At 52.1% G+C, this 19312-nt stretch overlaps 1 protein-coding gene across 1 annotated transcript; it reads right to left on the bottom strand.

Moving 5' to 3' along the window:
• Positions 1-94: 94 nt before the first annotated feature.
• On the bottom strand, positions 95-18556 carry chd4b (chromodomain helicase DNA binding protein 4b). The gene is given in 41 exon segments (XM_047029536.1): positions 95-1469; positions 1697-1892; positions 2315-2447; positions 3013-3121; positions 3371-3535; positions 3628-3684; positions 3781-4030; positions 4114-4193; positions 4468-4624; positions 4725-4869; positions 5047-5180; positions 5288-5379; positions 5825-5911; positions 6982-7159; positions 7561-7730; positions 7921-8155; positions 8315-8439; positions 8564-8681; positions 8816-8947; positions 9062-9203; positions 9322-9495; positions 9821-9942; positions 10186-10323; positions 10775-10975; positions 11263-11454; positions 11906-12005; positions 12107-12238; positions 12347-12558; positions 12882-13085; positions 13741-13791; positions 13793-13990; positions 14652-14824; positions 15093-15213; positions 15385-15506; positions 15616-15826; positions 16105-16204; positions 16299-16414; positions 16536-16808; positions 16985-17100; positions 17690-17906; positions 18227-18556. Coding segments are annotated over 40 exon segments (5928 nt in total). The 5' UTR covers positions 17754-17906; positions 18227-18556; the 3' UTR covers positions 95-1266.
• Between the last annotated feature and the right edge of the window lie 756 nt (positions 18557-19312).

Here is a 19312-nt window from a genome sequence, read left to right as displayed (position 1 = left end):
TTATTGGATTGATGCAACTTAAAAACTTTTTAACCTTAAATCCTTCTCCGCTCGTTCAGTCACAAAACGCATGGAAAAACTCGAAAGCTTCACAAACTGTTACCCTTTTTTTATTGTAGTTCTCATAAAGAAACTGTAACGATAAAAACAACAAGGTGGTAACCATAAAATAGTTTAACTTTTAAAACAACAAAAACGTTAGACTGTAAGAAATTAACTTAACTTAGGTTGTCAGTCTCAAAGACATCCCATGTCTCTGAACATGTGGAGCTATTGCATGTTCTTATCTGAGCAAAACAAAGAAAAAAGTAAAAGGGAGACGCCTCAGGAACAAGTCACCTAGAAACCAATCAGGAATGTAGAGGTGCAAGATGGGACGTGACAAGAGGGGGAGGGGATAACCAATCACCGGACAGTGTTAAGTCACATGGGTTCTCTGGTGAGGAATGGGGGTGGGGGGGTCAGGGTTGAAGGGGAGAGCACTGAAGGACCAAACAGTGTTATTATTCTACAACATAATCAGAACTTCATAGTTAATAACAGTCTCTCTGGTAAAACATGAACACACTGAGGGTCTGGATCCGTCTGCAGTAGAGATGCACATTAGAATACCCTGTCACACTCCACGCACGCACACACGCAAACACACGCACGCCCGCACGCGTACACACAAACACACGCACACGCACGCCCGCGTACACACACACTCTTGTAGCGCAGATCCAGACGTACAAAGGAAATGGGATTGAACATCCATGGTTTTAACGTCCACATGATTACACATGACCCCAGCAACGTCTACATTTCAGCAAAACACTCCACGACCCGTACTCAAAAAGAATGATTCCTGTTTCTATTCTAGTTTTTGCACCCCCACACCTGACTCTTCCACAGAGACAGAACAGGCCAGCCGCACAGAAGGAGGACCTGCTGTTCCAATAGGAGGGACAGAGGACTGGCTTCCACAGAGACAGAACAGGCCAGCCGCACAGAAGGAGGACCTGCTGTTCCAATAGGAGGGACAGAGGACTGGGTCTGAGTGTCTTTCCAGTGACAAGGAGCCAGTACGGAGGGGGATCTGTTGAGGCCGTGGGGGGTGTAGGTGACTGGGCTGGGCTTTAATAAGGGCGGGTGGGTGGGAGGGGCTACAGAGGTAGACATATCGTACGGTGCTGTACAAGGTAAGGGTCTGGGGGACACTAGTGCTACATGGGATGAAACAGGGAGTAGGTACATCTGAGTAACATCGGACGGGGCTGGACCGGGTCAGCGTGGCACCTGCATCTGCTGTGCGGCCTGTGATTGGCTCTGGCCTGTGACCTCCGGGCCGCGGCTCGCCAATCGGCTGAGGATGTTCCTCTCGGACATCTGCAGCCGCACGGCAACGGGAGGTATCCTGGCGATGGTTGCCGGGAGGCGTGTGACGTCAGCCTTCATGTCGCTAAGGAGCTCTTCGAGCTGTTTGAGCACTGGAGGACGTAGAAACAACAACATCATCATCATAACAGACCATTCTCCACATATAAGGTTAAGGTAAACATTATTATCCAACAAGGAAGAAATGTATGTGGTCATACAGGTCTCATTTAAAACACAGGAGATACATTTCAGTTTGTGTTTGTTAGTGTATCAGCAGATAATCTCTCGATACATCAAAAGAAGACAATTTTTCTGCCGTAGTCATGGTGACCTTTACCCTTGTGCAGCACGGCGTTGGCGGGCTTGTTCCCGGACATGGACTCTTTGCTGAGGTGCTGGTGGGACTCGGCCAGGCACTCCACCTCGCTGAAGCGCGTGTTGAGGGCCATGGAGGGGTGGGCGGGGTCCTCCGACATGTTGAGGTAGGCTGCCCTGCGCAGCTGCTCCTCTATCACCAGGGCCTGCTCCAGGAGCTGCACACACAAACAGGGGGAGAGAGAGAGAGAGCAGGAGACAGAGAGAGAGACAGAGAGAGCAGGAGACAGAGAGAGAAAGCAGGAGACAGAGAGAGAGAGCAGGAGACAGAGAGAGAGAGAGAGAGCAGGAGACAGAGAGAGAAGGCAGAGCAGGAGACAGAGAGACAGATGGAGAGAGAGAGAGAAACAAAGAGACAGAGAGAGAGAGAGCAGGAGACAGACAGACAGAGAGAGACAGAGAGAGCAGGAGACACAAAACCGAGAACGACAAAGAGGGAGTCAGAAAATGAAAAGGGGAAAGAGTGACTTGATGGTTGCCTTAAGTGATGGACGACACACAAACACTAGAGCTGGTTTAACCGTTTAAAAGGCAGGCCTGTGTTGTAGTGGCCCACAACAGACTTGTACAGTAGTCGTACCTTGAACCTGCGGGCCAGGAATTTGTTCTTGATCTCCAGGAAGTTTCCCCGGCTCATCTCCCCTTTGAAGGGCTCGTTGAGGATGGCGTACTTCACGTCGTTCTGCACGTCCTGCCAGCGCGCGTACCCATGTCTGAGGGGACGCTGGGGTCAAAGGTCAGAACAGCCATGATAGAAGAGGGGGGGATGGAGTCCTCGTTACAAAAGCCTGGAGATGAGCCTGTTCGAGGGGAGGGGTACATGACCTGTGGGGTCACCCAGCACCAGGGCTGTCTGACCCACGTTGCTGAAGAGCTACCCTCCCCACAGGGTTCTCCTTCAGCCTCCGTTACAAACAACCCCCGTTCCGCTTCTCCACCGGCTAACCATTAAAATCCGGTGGATTATGATTGGAGCAAAAACCTACAGGCTGGTAAACTCTCGCAGAAAAAGGCTAAACAATCTTACGCCACACTCTGACCCTTGGCCAGTGGACTGGCCGTAAAATGTGACACGTGTGTGTTCTGGTGTCGCCACTCCCTGCACACGTGTGTGTGTGTGTCAGTTGCTAGTTCATTGGTCTTCAGTAGAGCATGTAAGCCAGTGGGGGAAGAGAGGCAGTGTGTCCAGTAGCAGTGTGCTGCTGGGTGTCTCCAGGAGCCTCCTGTGTAAGGGCTCGTGTCAGCAGCCACAAGGCTGCTCATCCAAGGGAAGGATACTGTATGATGCCAGCCAGCAGCCAGTAGTCATGACGACGGTGCCAGATTTCAAAGGTCTTTTTGGTCACTGTGGCCGCCCTCTCCTCGTTCTGCCACAGAGAGTGAAGTTCTGGAGCGAGAGCGAGAGCGAGAGCGAGAGCGAGAGAGAGAGCACAAAGAAAGAACACAAGGTATGACTACTGCTGCCATGAACCAAAAACAATCCAGCTTGAACAGCTAGCCCAGGTGTTTCCCTGTTTCAGCTGGACACCTGGCTGAGTCTGACACACAGGTACTGGAGTACAAACAAGCAAAACAAAAACAACAACTGAAAACGACCTTGACTGAGGAGTGTGTTAGTGTGTGTGTGTGTGTGTACCTGTGAACCCTCCGTCTGCGATGTTGAACATGAACCTCTGCTTGGTGGCCTTCTTCTTCTCCTCGCTGATGTTGACCGTGGCTCCGCCCTCTCTGGCCTTCTCTCCGTTGGCCAGCTTGCTGCACTCCTCCGTCTTCACCCCCTCCTTCTCCTCCTTTTGTTCTGCTGCAGCGAGACACAACGCAGTGTTAGGCCTGCGGAGACTGAGTGAAAGAGTAAGAGAGAGTGTGTGTGTGCGTGTGTGTGTGTGTGTGTACCTTTCTTTTGTTCAGCGGGGGGACTGGTGTCCATCTTCTCCTCTTTGCTCTCTTCCACTGAAATAGAGCCAACATTGCTGACATCAATCCCAAGGATGAAGGAGGAGGACTTGCAATTCTAGAAAATGTGACACTCTGACCCTCAAGACTGACCTTTGCCCTCTGACCCCGCTGTGCCCTCGGAGCCTTCACCCTTGACCTCCGGGGACTCGCTCTTGTCCTCCGCTGGCTCTGAAGGCTTCTCCTCCTTGTCCTTGTCCTTGTCTTGGGGCTCCTTCTCCCTGTCGGCCTCGCCCACGCCCGCCTCCTTCTCCTGCTCCTCCTTCACCGCAGGGGAGTCTCCGGCGCCGGCCTTGTTCTCGGGCGACGGAGACTTCTCTGACTCGTCCGGGATTTCGATAATCTGGTCAGAAGAAGAGGGGTGGGGTAGATCAGATTTGGAATTAGAGAACCGTGTGTGTGTGGTCTCTGAAAGGAGGATCTTACCTCTGGATCATCTGACTTGTTTCCTCTGGCCTCCTTGTCTCCCTCTGCTTCCTTGGGGTCCTCAGCCTTGCTGATATCCTCTGAGAGAGAGAGAGAGAGAGAGAGAGAGAGAGAGAGAGAGAGAGAGAGAGAGAGAGAGAGAGAGAGAGAGAGAGAGAGAGAGAGAGAGAGAGAGAGACAACGAGACAGACACAGAGATAACGTAAATGAAACAAGAGGTTAATGGTCATACAGAGCAGATAAAGTATTTGCTGGCTTTTCATGCCAGTAACAGCATGGTGTGTGTGTGTACCTGGTGTGTGTGTGTGTGTGTGTGTGTGTGTACCTGGTGTGTGTGTGTGTGTGTGTGTGTACCTGGGGCGGGGGTGTTGGGCTGTGTGTCTGCGGGGGTCCCAGTAGAGGGGGTCTTGGGATCTTCTCCTGCGGCCAGTGCTGCTGCCCTCTTGGTCTCCTCCAGCTCCATCATCCAGGGCATGGACCACTGGCCGTTCACATGCTCAAACTCCTGCACCTGTCACAACCACACACCAAACGGCTCAAATCACAACTCAAGACGGAGGGAATCGTGCGTGACCAGCGCACGCTGCCCCTCCATGTTGACGACGACCCACCTTCTTCCTGATCAGTGACATCACGCCGATGCGCGTGAGAACGTGTTGCCGCGACAACCCTTCGCGGGGAACGCCGTCGGCAAAGGTCTCCGCTCCGTCGGCCCCGGGCTCGCAGAGATGCCGCATGAAGAGAGAGACGTACGCCCTGGGGAGGGGGGGGGAGAGAGGGGAGGGGGGAGGAGGGGGGGGGAGAGAGATGCGTGTTATGCAGACATCAGCATAGTTCTTCATAATCTCGTGTGTGCAAAAATAAATAACCTTTGCATTGAACCTTCAGGTCACCGTGCAGCAGCCCCCCCGCCCCCGCACACACACAACTCACTTGAACTCTTTCTCAGACTTCCCTCGCAGGTCTCTGACCAGCCACTGGGTGGTGAAGGCGTCTTGTGGGGGCATCCCATAACGCATCACTGCGTTCAGGAAGGCCTTCCTCTGGCGCGCGTTGAAGCCCAGCACCTGCAGGGGGGCGTGTCACACGCTCGATAAACAACACAGCCTTGAAGAAGGTTAAAGGTCAGACTTTCTGAGGCTGGGGTGTACAAGGCTCCCGGCTGCAGACTGACCTCGATGTTGCCTCCCACTCTGGCCAGCAGGGGGGGCAGTGGCTTGTCCCTGTCGTTCCTGAGCCCCTTACGGTTGGGTCTGCGGGCGTTAGCTGAAGAGAGAGAGGGGGGGGGGGAGCAGTTTTGTCAGTCGGAGTGACTAACCCATGTGTAGAGAAACTCTCTGTCACACACGTTCTCCTCTGGTAAGTGGTTATACCAGGGCTCTCAAGGTCACACATTCGCCGTGAGACTCACATTTTAACCATTTCTCACACTTTCACGCAACACCAAGTATTTTTCTCACGCTGAGAATGAAGGGTGGAAACAATGAGATAACTTGTCCCGCTGTATACAATTAATGGACGAGGCGCAGGCATAAGGAGGTGAGTGTTCTGCCGAGTTGAGAGCTGTCTCAAATTATACAGTTAAATGCCCCCACACACACACACACACACACATCTATCCAGGATTTTAGTACCCAAACGTTGACTAGTATGGTAATATCACACCAAACTTTCGATTAAACTTGAGAGCCCTGTTTATACAGATCCTTACCTTCGGAACGTTCATCAAAGTCCTCATCTCCCTCCTCCGAAGCCACCGAGTAGTCTGATTGGTTGTCGGACTGATCCTCTTGCCAATCTGAGAAGTTGATGCGAGGAGAAATGGTGACAGACACATCGGTTAGCCAATCAGAAAGCAACTCGGAATTCGGACACAAACGGAGAGGAGAACGTGACAAGTCCTGCCATGGAACTCAAATTGAGAAGTAAGGATGCTCATAATTAGCTCTGACCTAACCGTTAACTGACAATATGAATGTTTACAGTGTTGTCAATTTAACAAACAATGTCACTAGATTGAGCAAGTTTTTACATTCTGTAGTAACAAAAAAAAGAAGTTGTGAGTAGCTCAAATCTAGCGACTTCGGCAATCTCTGTTTTCGTTGTTGAGCAGCAGCAAAACAACTGGGATTGAACTCCCGTGTTGCTGTAGCCGCCAATCAAGTAGGTCCAGCCAGCTCTCTGGTGCTCAATACGTTTTCGTTTTGTTGTTCTGTTTGGTTCTGGTGTTGTTTATGATGTGCAGAACCCTACATCCCAAAAAGTAAATAGGAGTCAGATGGCTGAGCGGTGAGGGAGTCGGGCTAGTAATCAGAAGGTTGCTGCATCGATTCCCCGTCGAGCCAAATGATGTTGTGTCGTTGTGAAGTGCCTTGGGCAAGGCACTTCACCCTACTTGCCTCGGGGGAGGGAATGTCCCTGTACTTACTGCAAGTCGCTCTGGATAAGAGCGTAAATTGTAAATTACAAAATGTAAATTGCCAGTGGAGGAGTCTGGATATTAATAATTCGGTCAATCTAGAGTCCAGCCTGGTTGTCTTTTTTTCTGAAGAATGAGAGAGACGGCTTGCCCTGTATCATGCACGCTGCCCCAGGTACAGACTGAGGTGAGAGAGACAATAACCACCCCCCCCCCCCCCCCCCCCATCGTCCACACACAAGACTACAAGACTATGACCAGAGTTTCCAACACACACAAGACAAACACACATACACACCACTACACCTTGCCCTCCTCCCCCCCTCCACACACATAAACCACACACTATCCCACAACAAAATATCCTCATCTACCAACACACACACACAGACAGACAGAGAGTAGGTAATAAGGTTGCGTTGTGCGTTGTTCTGTACCCCGTCTACTACCTCGGTCCTCTTGGGAGCCGTCGTTGTAGTTGACGGGCTTGCGCGTCCTCTTGCCCTTGCCCAGGTTGCGGGCCAGGTCCTCCTGCTGCTGCTCATAGTGGTGCCTCAGCAGCTTCTCCCAGTAGTCTGGGTCCACGCTCTCCTCCTGCTTGATCACCTCGCGCTGCACCTCCTCCTCCTGGACCCCACACACACACACACACACACACACACACACACACACACACACACACACACACACACACACACACACACACACACACACACACACACACACACACACACACACACACAGGCTGTAGGCACGTAGTAAACATCCTCAAATGGCATGGGACCGCTAGATTTATCTTGGATGCAAAACAGGCTCTCTCGCCCATACAGTTTGAACTACGATCTAGACCAGGGGAGGGCAATCCTGGTCCTCAGGGACCCCCTGTCCTGCATGTTCTAGATGTTTCCCTGTTCCAGCACACCTGATTCAAATGAATGGTCATTACCCGGCTTCCACAGACCAGCACCACCCCCTCTCCCTCTTTCCCATCCCAGTCTCTTCCTCCTGGCACGCCCCGGCCCACGCACCTCTTCCTCCTCGTCTTTGACCACGTACTGGGCCACCTTGAAGGAGCTCAGGTACTCGTTCATGCTCTGGATCTCCGTGTCCTCCGTGGCGCTCTGGTCGCGATCCAGCAGGCGGTCGATGGCCTTGTCGTCATAGTGGATCACGCTGCTGTCATCCTCCTTGTTGTCACCTGGAGGGAGGGAGCGAGGGAGGGAGGGAGGGAGGGAGGGAGGGAGGGAGGGAGGGAGGGAGGGAGGGAGCGAGGGAGGGAGCGAGGGAGCGAGCGAGGGAGCGAGGAAGGGAGGGTCAACATCTTCATTGTGTACGGTAAACGATGACCTATAAACACCAGGTGAGAGCGCTGACCAGGTGTAACTAACCTTCCCCCAGCTCGTCCTTGAAGAGCTCCTCGGTGCCGAACTTGAGGATGTCGTCCAGCTCCTGTTTGGACATGGAGCCCGTCTTGGAGCCCAGGCCTGGCCTCACCACCAGGTGGGTCAGCATCATCTTCTTCTTGGCCACCTGGGTGATGCGCTCCTCCACTGACGCCTTGGTGACGAAGCGGTAGATCATCACCTTCTTGTTCTGGCCGATACGATGGGCTCTGCTGAACGCCTGGGAGGGGAGGGGGAAGGGAGGGAGATGGAAAAACGAGCGATTGGGTGAGTAAGGAAGAGAGGGAGATAGAGGTGGATAGAGGGAGTGAATAATTTTTTTTATGGGTTTCAAAAAGACACACAGTTACTGCATTTCCTGTTGAGGTTCACTGCATACCTGGATGTCGTTGTGAGGGTTCCAATCTGAGTCATAGATGACGACGGTGTCAGCGGTTGCCAGGTTGATGCCCAAACCCCCAGCTCTGGTGGAGAGGAGGAAGGCAAACTGAGGAGCACCAGGAGCTGTGAAAAAAAATAATATTATTTTTTTTTTTTTACAAAATGTATATGAACAAGGATGAGACAAGCAGGTGGTGTGTGTGTGTGTGTGTGTGTGTGTGTGTGTGTGTGTGCGCGCAGGCCTCACCGTTAAAGCGGTCGATAGCCTCCTGCCTCATCCCCCCGGTCACCCCACCATCGATCCTCTCATACTTGTAACCCTCGTTCTCCAGGAAATCCTCCAACAGATCCAGCATCTTTGTCATCTGATAGGAAAGGAGAGATTATCCAGGATGTATTTGTGTGTGTGTGAGTGTGTCTGCGAAAGAAGATAAGGGGCACAGCAATTCGATAGAAGAGCCTGGGATATTTATGTGTGCGTGTGTTGTTGTGTGTGTACCTGAGAGAACACGAGCACCCTATGTCCTCCTTCCTTCAGTTTCTTCATCATCTTTTGCAACAGCGTCAGTTTCCCAGAAGCCTTTGTGAGAGCGCTGCCCTCATACATTCCGTTCGGAATCTTTGGCGCCTCCTGCAACCGATAAAAACACCCATTTACTTAGACACGCGACCTCAGAATGAACGTCCCTATCCTAACAAATATGGTACGGCTCGTTATGAGTCAGTGAAGATGGTTGGGTCGTACCATCGCAGCTCCGGGGAAGAGATAGGGGTGGTTGCAGCATTTCTTGAGGTCCATCACCACGTTGAGCAGAGAGACTTGGTTCCCTCCTCCGCGGGTGTTTAGGGCCTCAAAGTTGCGCGTCAGAATGAACTTGTAGTACTTCCTGGCTCACGCAAAACAAGAAGATGCACGTTAAAGCAGCCCAAAAGACGCCAAGTCACACCTGGAAGGTTGAGCGTCCAGTCACATGGCGTCTCTGCCCCGCCCCCCTCACCACTCACTTCTGCATGGGGCTGAGCTCCACGCGGACGATGAGCTCGGTCTTGGAAGGCATGTGCTTGAACACGTCGGCCTTCAGCCTCCTCAGCATGTGAGGCCCCAGCATCTCGTGGAGCTTCTTGATCTGGTCCTCCTTGGCGATGTCTGCAAACTCCTCCAGGAAGCCCTCCAGGTTACTGTGGCAACGGGGGACAGGTATGCATTTGTTTAAGTATGTTTATGGTTGACGTTAGCGTGAACATTGATGACTATGGCTGCTTTGCGCTGTGTGATTAAAGTGATTAAAGGCTTCCTACACCCTTTCCACACACACACACACACACACACACACACACACACACACACACACACACACACACACACACACACACACACACACACACACACACACACACACACACACACACACACACACACACACACACACACACACACACACACACACACACACACACACACACACACACACACACACACAGTGAGTCTGTGGAGTGTACTGACTTGAATCTCTCCGGGGTGAGAAAGTTGAGAAGGTGGAAGAGCTCTTCTAGATTGTTCTGCAGAGGAGTGCCTGTCAACAGCAGCTTGTGCTGCAGGGGGTAGTTATTCAGCACACGGAAGAACTGCACAGAGAGACAGAGTGAGAGGAGAGACAGAGAGAGAGAGGAGGAGAGTAACATTTAAACATGCAGGGAAATGATACATCTCCTCGCGGATCGATTCAAATCGATATTGTGGTGTGCATCTCGCTTTCAAAATCGTGTTTAACAGTTAACAGATCAGTCTGTTCATCTGGGGACTGTTTGAGTCAAACAGACAAGTCTAACTGGGTCGTCTCACTGATGAGTCTAACAGGAGCGTCTCACCTTAGACTGGTTGTTCTTGAGCCTGTGGGCCTCGTCCACCACCAGGCAGGCCCAGTCGATGGAGCCCAGGATGGCCTGGTCGATGGTGATCAGCTCATACGACGTCAGCAGGACGTGGAACTTGACCGTTGAATCTTTCTGCAGGGAGGGAGGGAGGGAAGGAGGGAGGTTAGCAGGCTTGGAAGCCACCCCTGAGGACTGCACATGCTCCCTCTAACACCACCGTCAAACATTTCCATTCATCGGTTGCTGTCTGGATGTGAAGTCTTTTTTTCAGCGAGATATGACAAAAAGGGCTTCAACAACACCACTTACTCTGGCTTTAACCTACAGTCCTCCGTTCCAGCGGTCCCACCGCCTGCTCCTCCTCCCCTCCCCTCCTTCCTCCCTCCTCCTCCTCTCCCCCTCCTCTGCTCCTCCCCTCCCCTCCCCCTCCCCTTCCCCTCCCCCTCCTCTCCTCCCCCTTCTCTCCTTCCCCTCCCCCCCTCCCCCTCCTCCTCCTTCCCCTCCCCCCCTCCCCCTCCCCCCCCCCCTCCCCCTCCTCCTCCTTCTCCTTCCCCTCCCCCCCTCCCCCTCCTCCTCCTCCCACCTTCATCTTGGAGGCCTTCTTCCCTCCTCTGATGGCGTTGCCCTCGAAGGAGAACTCGTTCTCCCTGATGACGGCCCTGCTGTCCTTGTCACCGACGTACGTCACCACGTACATGTCCGGAGCCCACATCTCAAACTCTCGCTCCCAGTTGATGATGGTGGAGAGGGGGGCGCTGACCAGGAACGGGCCCTTGGAGTGACCCTGGAGGGGGGGGGGGGGGGGGGTAAGAGGTATGGGAACGTTGCTGTGAAATGCAACTCCTACTTTCCAACTAATCAAAAGTGACTTGACCAGAACAGACACGTTACTGAGTTGTCCCGCCCTGCCTTTAGGACAGAGTTCCTCACTTTGGACTCGTCCCCTGTAATGGGCGGAGTTACTGTGCGTCACATGTCTAAAGCCCCGCCCACTGACACTGACTGACAGGGGAGGGCTGACTGGACGAAAGTGACAAACAGGCAGAGACCCACACACACACACACACACACCTCCTTGTAGAGTGAGTAGAGGAACACGGCGGTCTGCACGGTCTTGCCCAGGCCCATCTCGTCGGCCAGGATGGTGTCTGTAGCCTGAGCCCAGGAGAACCTCAGCCAGTTGAGGCCCTCCAGCTGGTAGGGGTGCAGGGTGCCCCCCGTGGTCTCCAGGTACTCTGGCTGACGGTCAAACTTGATGGTGGGCTGCAAGGCGGAGGAACACAACCCTATTACAATCTGTCACTGGAGGACATCGGGGATCGATCGACGGTACGAGGTCACTACTGACATGCCGAGGCTATTGTGAGGGGAGTTAAGACTGGAACGCCTTTCTGAGGGGGGAAAAAAGGCGAGCCATTTACATGGAGTCATTTAGCAGACGCTCTTATCCAGAGCGACTTACAGTAAGTACAGGGACATTCCCCCCGAGACAAGTAGGGTGAAGTGCCTTGCCCAAGGACACAGCGTCATTTGGCACGGCCTGGATTTCGAACCGGTGACCTTCTAATTACTAGTCCGACTCCTAACCGCTCAGCCACCTGACTCCCATTTCTTACGTGCCATTGAGAAAGTGATGTGTGTGTGTGTGTGTGTAGAGAGTCATTTCTTACGTGCCATTGAGAAAGTGATGTGTGTGTGTGTAGTCATTTCTTACGTCGACCACTGGGTTAGCAGGGGGCCTCTCAGTCTTCTTCACCTTAGCTGTCTTCTTGAGCTTCTTCCCAGGCCGGCCCTCATCCCCCACCATCAACTCTCTGAGAGAGGGGGGAGGAGAGAGAGATGAAGAGAAACATAGATGGCCAATGTCTTAGGAATCTGATGCTGTGTGTGTGTGTGTGTGTGTGTGTGTGTGTACCTGTGGTTCCAGTAGGTCTGCTTGTATACGTCAAACTCTGGGATGTCCATCTCTTCATTCTCCCAGGAGGCCTGGTCGTAGGCCAGGTCTCTCCACTTGATCAGGTAGTGGACGTTGCCCTTCTTATCCACACTGAACACATCCACACGGAGGAGAAGGGTTATGTAGCGCCACAGGAACAGTGGTATACCGTCAGACCGCTGTATCGTGACACAGTGTGTGTGTGTGTGTGTATGCTACCTGTGGTTGAGCACGCGATGGATCATGAGCCACTCCATCTTGACGCCGTAGCGGTAGAATTCCTCCTCCATGTGGATGTAGAGTGGATCCTTGTTCTTCCTCTTGCTGCTCTTGTCGTCATCTCCCTCCAGCCCAAAGTCCACCGCAGGGGGCTCGTCCATGTCCGTCTTCCTCTGGTAGTTACGGAACATCACCTGGCAGTTCAACTCCAGCTGCAGAGAAGGGAGAGAGAAGGAGGGGGAGAGATGACTTCAAGGTAAAGGGAGGGATGTGTGTTTGTGTGTGTGGGTTGGTGTGTGTGTGTGTGTGGGGGGGGGGGGGAAGGGGGTTGTGTGTGTGTGTGTGTGTGGGGGGGGGGGGGGGGGGGGTTGTGTGTGTGTGGGTAGGGGGGGGGGTTGTGTGTGTGTGTGTGGGGGAGGGGGGTTGCGTGGGTGTGTGTGGGGAGGGGGGGGTTGTGTGTGTGTGTGTGTGTGGGGGGGGTTGCGTGGGTGTGTGTGTGGGGGGAGGGGGGTTGTGTGTATGTGTGTGTGTGTACCTGAAGCTCCTGCACCCAGGAGCAGTGCCAGTAGGACATGTTGCACCACTTCACAAAGAACTCCCTCTCCCTGCGCCCAGCCAGCGGAGGGGGGTCAGGGGCGTCGGCCGCTAGGTCCTCGGGGCGGGGCACGGGCGTGGGGGCTGGGGCATCCCCCCAGCGCCACGTCAGAACCTTCTGGACTTTACCCTTCATTCCGGGGCACTGGGAAATGGGTTGGTAGATAGGATCATGCCATCAACTGACATAAACGTAGTAAAAGTACATGTTTTATTGAATTATACATTTCAGGGGGAAACTGAGCTCAATTCATGAATACGTCACGGAAACACAAAAATAACTAATTATCACTTAACGGGTTCGAAGGGAAATTGTGATTAATCCATCAAAATTGCCGCAAACAAATTACAAGGGCTACTTAAATATGCTAATTGCATTGACAGTCTGAATAAAAACTCTACTTGGTTATGACAAATACTGTTGTGCAAAATAAGAAAAGTGGTATTAAAAATTGTAGTTATATTTATTGCACATATTTTGGTATTCAGCATCATCTTCAACTGAGGCACAGGAAATGTGTGTATATGTGTGTGCGCGAGTACGTAAATTGGTGACTGATGTTGAGACAAGATGCCTCGTGTTGGAGCTGCAAACCAACTTCCCAACAGGGGACCAACACATGTCATCTTATCACAACGATGGTATGATGGAATTAACTATCCTGCAAATGTGATGCAACTGTTTTTCCCACCCACACGTACAGCAAAACACCAGCGTTTTGTCACTCACTCTCTCACACACACAGCATGTTCTCTCTCAGGCACGCAGGCACGCAGGCAGGCAGGCAGGCAGGCCTCACCGTGCAGCGGGGGCAGATCCACTCCCCGTTGGGGATCTCAGGCAGGGGGGGGGTTTAGGCAGTGGAGGTGGTAGGAGGAGGGGCAGGTGTCACAGCACAGCAGCTCCCCTCCGTCCTTGCACACCCTGCAAAACTCAATGTGGTGGTCGTCCTCCTCTTCCACCCCCGCCTCCTCCCTCCGCTCCTCCTCGTCCTCCGCCTCCCCCTCCGACAGCTCCTCCCTGGCCTCCCACTGGATCCCCTCTTTCTCCTGCGGGGGGAGCAAGAGAGGCAGCAGGAGGGAGAGAAGAAAATGTGTGTGGGTGGGGGGTGGGAGGTATGTGAAAGGGAGGGGGAGCGGGGGATCAAGATTGCCAAGAGAGGGGGGGGGTTAAGTGGGGGGTGGGAGGAGGAGAGGAAATGGTGGGTGGGGGGGAGGGAGCATGCATGTGTGGTGGAGTGTGGGAGGGAAAGGGGAGGGAGGGGGTGGGGGGGGGGGGCGCAGTGAAGGACAAAGGGAAGGGGAGAGGAAAAGAACAGCATGTAGAAGGACATGGACAGAAAATGGTCAAAATCACAGCGCTAAGCAAGCTCTCCTGCCCACACCTCTGACCGCACAGACTCAGTACAGGTGTGAGCAACACTGACCACGGGGGCCGCCCCAGTCCGTCTAGCCAGATTTTGCCCGTGTCTGAACTAGCGCTTTGCAGATTAGCAACAAGGCTTAATGTCAGGCTGGTATTTTTAGACCCAGATATCATTCCATCCACATTGTAAAACGTCTACGCACGGGCAGGGGAAACAAGTGCTCTCAAAACTGTCCTTTCTTCACCCAACAGATGACCACAAAACTGTCTAACATTGAAATGGCAGTCCGGTCTGGTCCGGTCCAGTGTGTGTGTGTGTGTGGGTGTGTGTGTGTGTGTACTCACACAGTGAGGACAGCTCCACTTGCCCTCAGGGGCCTTCTCCATGTCGGGGTCCAGGCAGACCATGTGGTAGGCCCTGGGACAGGTGTCACACAGGATGATCTCTCCGCCCTGCTGACACACCTCACAGTAGTCCTGGTGGTCCGTCTCATAGCCGTCCCCGTCCTCTGTCTCCACTGGGACACCAGGAGGGGGGGCAGGAGGGGGGGCAGGAGCATATCGGTAAACCATACGTATTAACTGAACTTACTTCGACCTTCAAACACAGAACTTTTACAGTCAAAACCCTCCATGTTCAAACTGGAATAGCGTGGCTACTAACTAACCAGAAATATTACATTACTAAATCATTAATGAGACCACAAATGTAGTTGGCTTGTTCAGCCAGCAACCCCAGGTTCCAGACAGGAAGTGACAGAGGGCTGAAAAGTTTTCCATGCCAACCTTTCTTCTTCTTCTTGGAGCTCTTGGCCTTCTTCTTGGAGCGGCTGCTTCGGCTGTTGGAGCCGTCTGACACGGCAAACTCCTCAAAGTCGCTGTCCACATCCGGCTCGTCCTCCTCACTCTGCCACCATGACGCACGACAAGAGAGAGAGAGAGATACAGAGAGAGAGAGAGAGAGAGAGAGAGAGAGAGAGACAGAGACAGAGAGTGTCACAAATAGGTAACACTGACAAAGAACGAGGGCTGAGGTCATACTCAGAACAGAGAGGAGTGGAGGCCCCTAACCCCTTACAGAAGAACGCTTCCTCTTGCTGTTGAAGCCTCCTAGTTTGATCTTGAGCGGAGCCACCTTTTTGAGCTTGGGCTTGGGCGGGGCCTTGGGTGTGGGTTTGGTCTTTCGGCGTGCGTTGGGACCTGCAGGTGACCACGGACAGACAACCGTTAAACACAGGGTCACACAGAGACGTTAACCGTTCAAATCGGTCAGCTTTCACAAGAATCCCGAGCGCCCGATCGACCTCACCTTTGCCCTCTTTGGTCTTGGCCTTGCGGAGCGGGGGTGCGGGGGGTGGGGGAACAACGGGGGCTGGGGGCACCACTACCACCGGGGTGGGGGCCGGCACGGGCGAGGGGGCTGCCGCCGGCTCCACGACTCCCTCTGCCACCACCACCATGCTCTCTACGGCCGCAGCCACGCTGGCAGCTGCCAGGGCTGCATTGGCGCTGGCACAGCCCTAGAGAGAGAGAGAGAGAGAGACAAAGAGAGAGAGAGAACCAGGGTGAGAGGCGATGCTCTGCCAGGGCCAAACGCATCGGTGCAGATAGACACAGCGTGCGGTCGAGCTGTCCGTTCAGGGTTCACGAGCACGCAGTGACGCTCAATCGTGAGAAGCGAGTGTCAACGCGTATGTAGTGGTCACACGGTCTACTGTCAACAGCCTTGAGGATTAGGTATGTCGTAGGATACATTCAATGACGACAGATTTGTTTTAAGGACTTTGGGGGCTCTGACCTTCAGAGGGTTGTTGGTGCTGAACTCTCTCCACTTGGCCATCATCAAGGTCATCATCTTGGACACGGCAATCTTGGGGTTCTTGGCTGCTATGAGGGGCCTGTGGAGAGGATATACACAGACTGATGCATCCAACACGCAATCAAAGGAGCAACAAGCTTGTATGTCAGTGTAGGCTGATGTGAGTGGAATACCTGACAAACTGGCTGAAAGCCTTGTAGTTAGTGAGGGAGCTGTAGTCTTCTTGAGTAAACCCATGGTCGATGTCCTTCATGCCCCAGTCATCCAACAACTGGGTGGAGCTCTTGGGCTGAGCAAAACAAGGTCGGGTATGGTTAGGAACGTCACTATGACCCATTTGAAAATGTAGTATTTAGGTGAAGTGAAAGGTATGTACTGTCTTTGGGTGTCTGTTGAACCTCAGTCTGTACCTGGCTATCGTCATCATCCTCGTCTTCCTCAGGTTCCGGGTCTTTCCGCTTACTCTTTGAGCTGGACGAAGTCCCTCCACCTTTCTCCCTGTCTCCACCCGCGCCTCCTCCTTTCTTCTTCTCTTTGGCTGAACTGGACCGTTTCTTCTTCTTCCTCCCGGGGGCGTAGTCGCTTCCTTCACTCTCTGACCTCACACCTGCTCCTTCCTCCCCGCCCTCCATCTCTACCGCCTCTGACCCCATCATGGGCTCTGGGGAGCTGACGGGTATCTCCTGAAAGACAGCAATTAAAATACACATGGTCTATTTCCTATTGACTTAATAAACAATATTAGAATATCGCATTTCATACCCGCGAATTGTGTTTTGATGTCTTGAAAGGGAAGGGAATGTGAACTAAAGGTGTATTTATTCACGGTTTCATCATCTACAACGTCAGATATCATTACCTCTCGAGCGGCTCTTTGCCTCTTGCTGCTCCGACTCTCGCGGCTCTTTTTGGCTTTCTTTTTCTTCTTTGACTTGGGCAGATCGACGTCTGACATAACCTCTTCGAGCTCTTCATCTGCAGGTTAAAGGCAACGTGGTAAATGAATGCAGGATATGTCATACTGTCAAAGAGAAGTAGCTAGTTAGATATGACTAAAAAATAAACGCTAGCGACGTTTAGTAGCCGATATTTAAATGGTATTTGACACAGAGGGCGGCATTCAGTTGTTGTATGGGTAAAACAAGTCTGAAAGCTAGTCACGTTGTGAGCTCTGGATCTTGCTAAGTTGTTTGCAACCATGTTTGACACGCACGACATTGCATGTGATCACGCACGACATTGCATGTGATCGTGCACGCGAAGAAGCTTACTCGCTAGCTACTTGGCAATAACGCAAACATTAAACTACATAAACCACCCAGCACTGCTGACAGCGAGCTTCCGCCGGTGTTGGCTAGCTACTTGTTCACTGTGTTTCATTCGAGTAAGTTTGACAGCTGAAGAAAAGCTTCGAGAAAAATAACGTGCCAGCTGGGTGTAGTTACTGCACGCACTTAGTGGCCTAGCTAACCAGATAGCTGACACAAGCCGACTAATCATGTTAGCTAGCTAGCAAGCTAGGTAGCCTACTGTAGGTTTAACTACAAACTGTCTTCTATCTTACCATGTACAAGTGAATGGCTCTCCGTAGGTCCAAAGTCTTCCCTTTCATCCTCACTTCCCGACATATTTAAATATTTAAGAGTTTATTAATACAATTAATCCCTCTCGTCGACACCCCCCTTGCCTGATCTTGTCGGCGAGGGAGGAGGGAAAATGACGTGTGGGTGGTGGAGAATGGAACGGGGGTGTCCAGGAAAGGGGGGAGGGGGGCGGTGGGGCTGTAAGGAATAAAAAAAGAACATAGAATGAACGATCAATTGCCTACGATAGCGAAACAATAACTAGTCTGCATGTTCAGCAACTGTGTGCTGTCTCAACTATTTAAATAGTAAATTAGAATTACGTCTTTATTGTTTTCGATTTGCATGTGTCACTGCAAAAAATGGACACCAGTCAATCATGGTGAACTGAATAGTTACATTGTGACAGACGTAAGATACTGCCCCACTCGCGACCTAAAATATTATGTCATTTAAAGCTTGCATTATGTCATTTAAAGTACTGCAACTAAATCCCCCTGCACTTGTGACAAACTTACTGTGTTGTCCCGAATTTAGATGGTTCTCTTGGTTTGATAACAAGTGTACCTTAGTGGTACTAATGATATTAAAAAATACTGTAAAATCATCGAGAAAAAAAGGTGCAGTTAATTGTCCCGCTAAACACGTTGCTCTCACCGTCCTCCCCTTCTCTCCCCCAACCTCAGTGGCTAGCACAGCTTAGCTAACATCCACACAAACACACAAAGGGGGCAGACATCCCATAATATTCCACCCCTCCGTTCTATAACACTCACAGAACTCTGCATAGTTACCTCGCAACGGACAGACCATAATACTCAGCCTGCCCCCACCCTCTCCACCACACTCACACGCACGCATGCACATACACTTCTACTACACGCACACACCCATCCCCTTTCCACTAGTCCCAGCCCCTTAGCAACCCCGTTGTCATGGAGACACTCCTCCTCCCGCCCTCTCGACAGACCATAATACTTCAGCGGCATACATCCCATAATAAACACAACTCCTAAAAAGACAGGGAAAAAAATACCAGTCACATGGTCTCTAGGGAAACTCTAGGCCACTGGCGACAGACCATAATATTCACAGACTGTCCACCTGGCATGTTCAGGATTGTACCCAGAAGACCTTAAACAGCCCACATGTACCAGGGAGCCTACGCATTTAGCCTGTGCTGTACACACAGAGTGTCTTACTACAACATGCTGGACCAAGACACAGCACAGTTGCAGAACTTGTGAGTGCCGCAAACTGGGAGTTCTGTACTGTTACAGTTGTTCCTATCGGGGATGCACCTGCTTCCGAACTAACTAACTACTCTTTAACAAAAGGGCACCCAGGAGAGCTGAGTTTTCTCTTAGTGAACTGGACCCTAGACACACACAGAGGCTGGATGTTCAGTACCTACAGCAGCAGCATACCAGGTACAATCCCTCGACAGTGCCTTGCAACTCCTATGTCTCAGTATGAACCTGGTCAGCTTTGACAGTATTATACCAGGACTCTGGGCTTTGTTTGTGAAAGGTCCTCTCTTTAAGTAACAGGTGAAAACTTTGACACAACATATCTCTTTCTCACCACTTGGTACCACTGTGCTC

The sequence above is a fragment of the Hypomesus transpacificus genome, chromosome 2, assembly GCF_021917145.1.
Source record: "Hypomesus transpacificus isolate Combined female chromosome 2, fHypTra1, whole genome shotgun sequence".
NCBI lineage: Eukaryota > Metazoa > Chordata > Actinopteri > Osmeriformes > Osmeridae > Hypomesus > Hypomesus transpacificus.
Note: the sequence above shows the minus strand (reverse complement) of the source record. Positions and strands in the feature narration are given on the sequence as shown.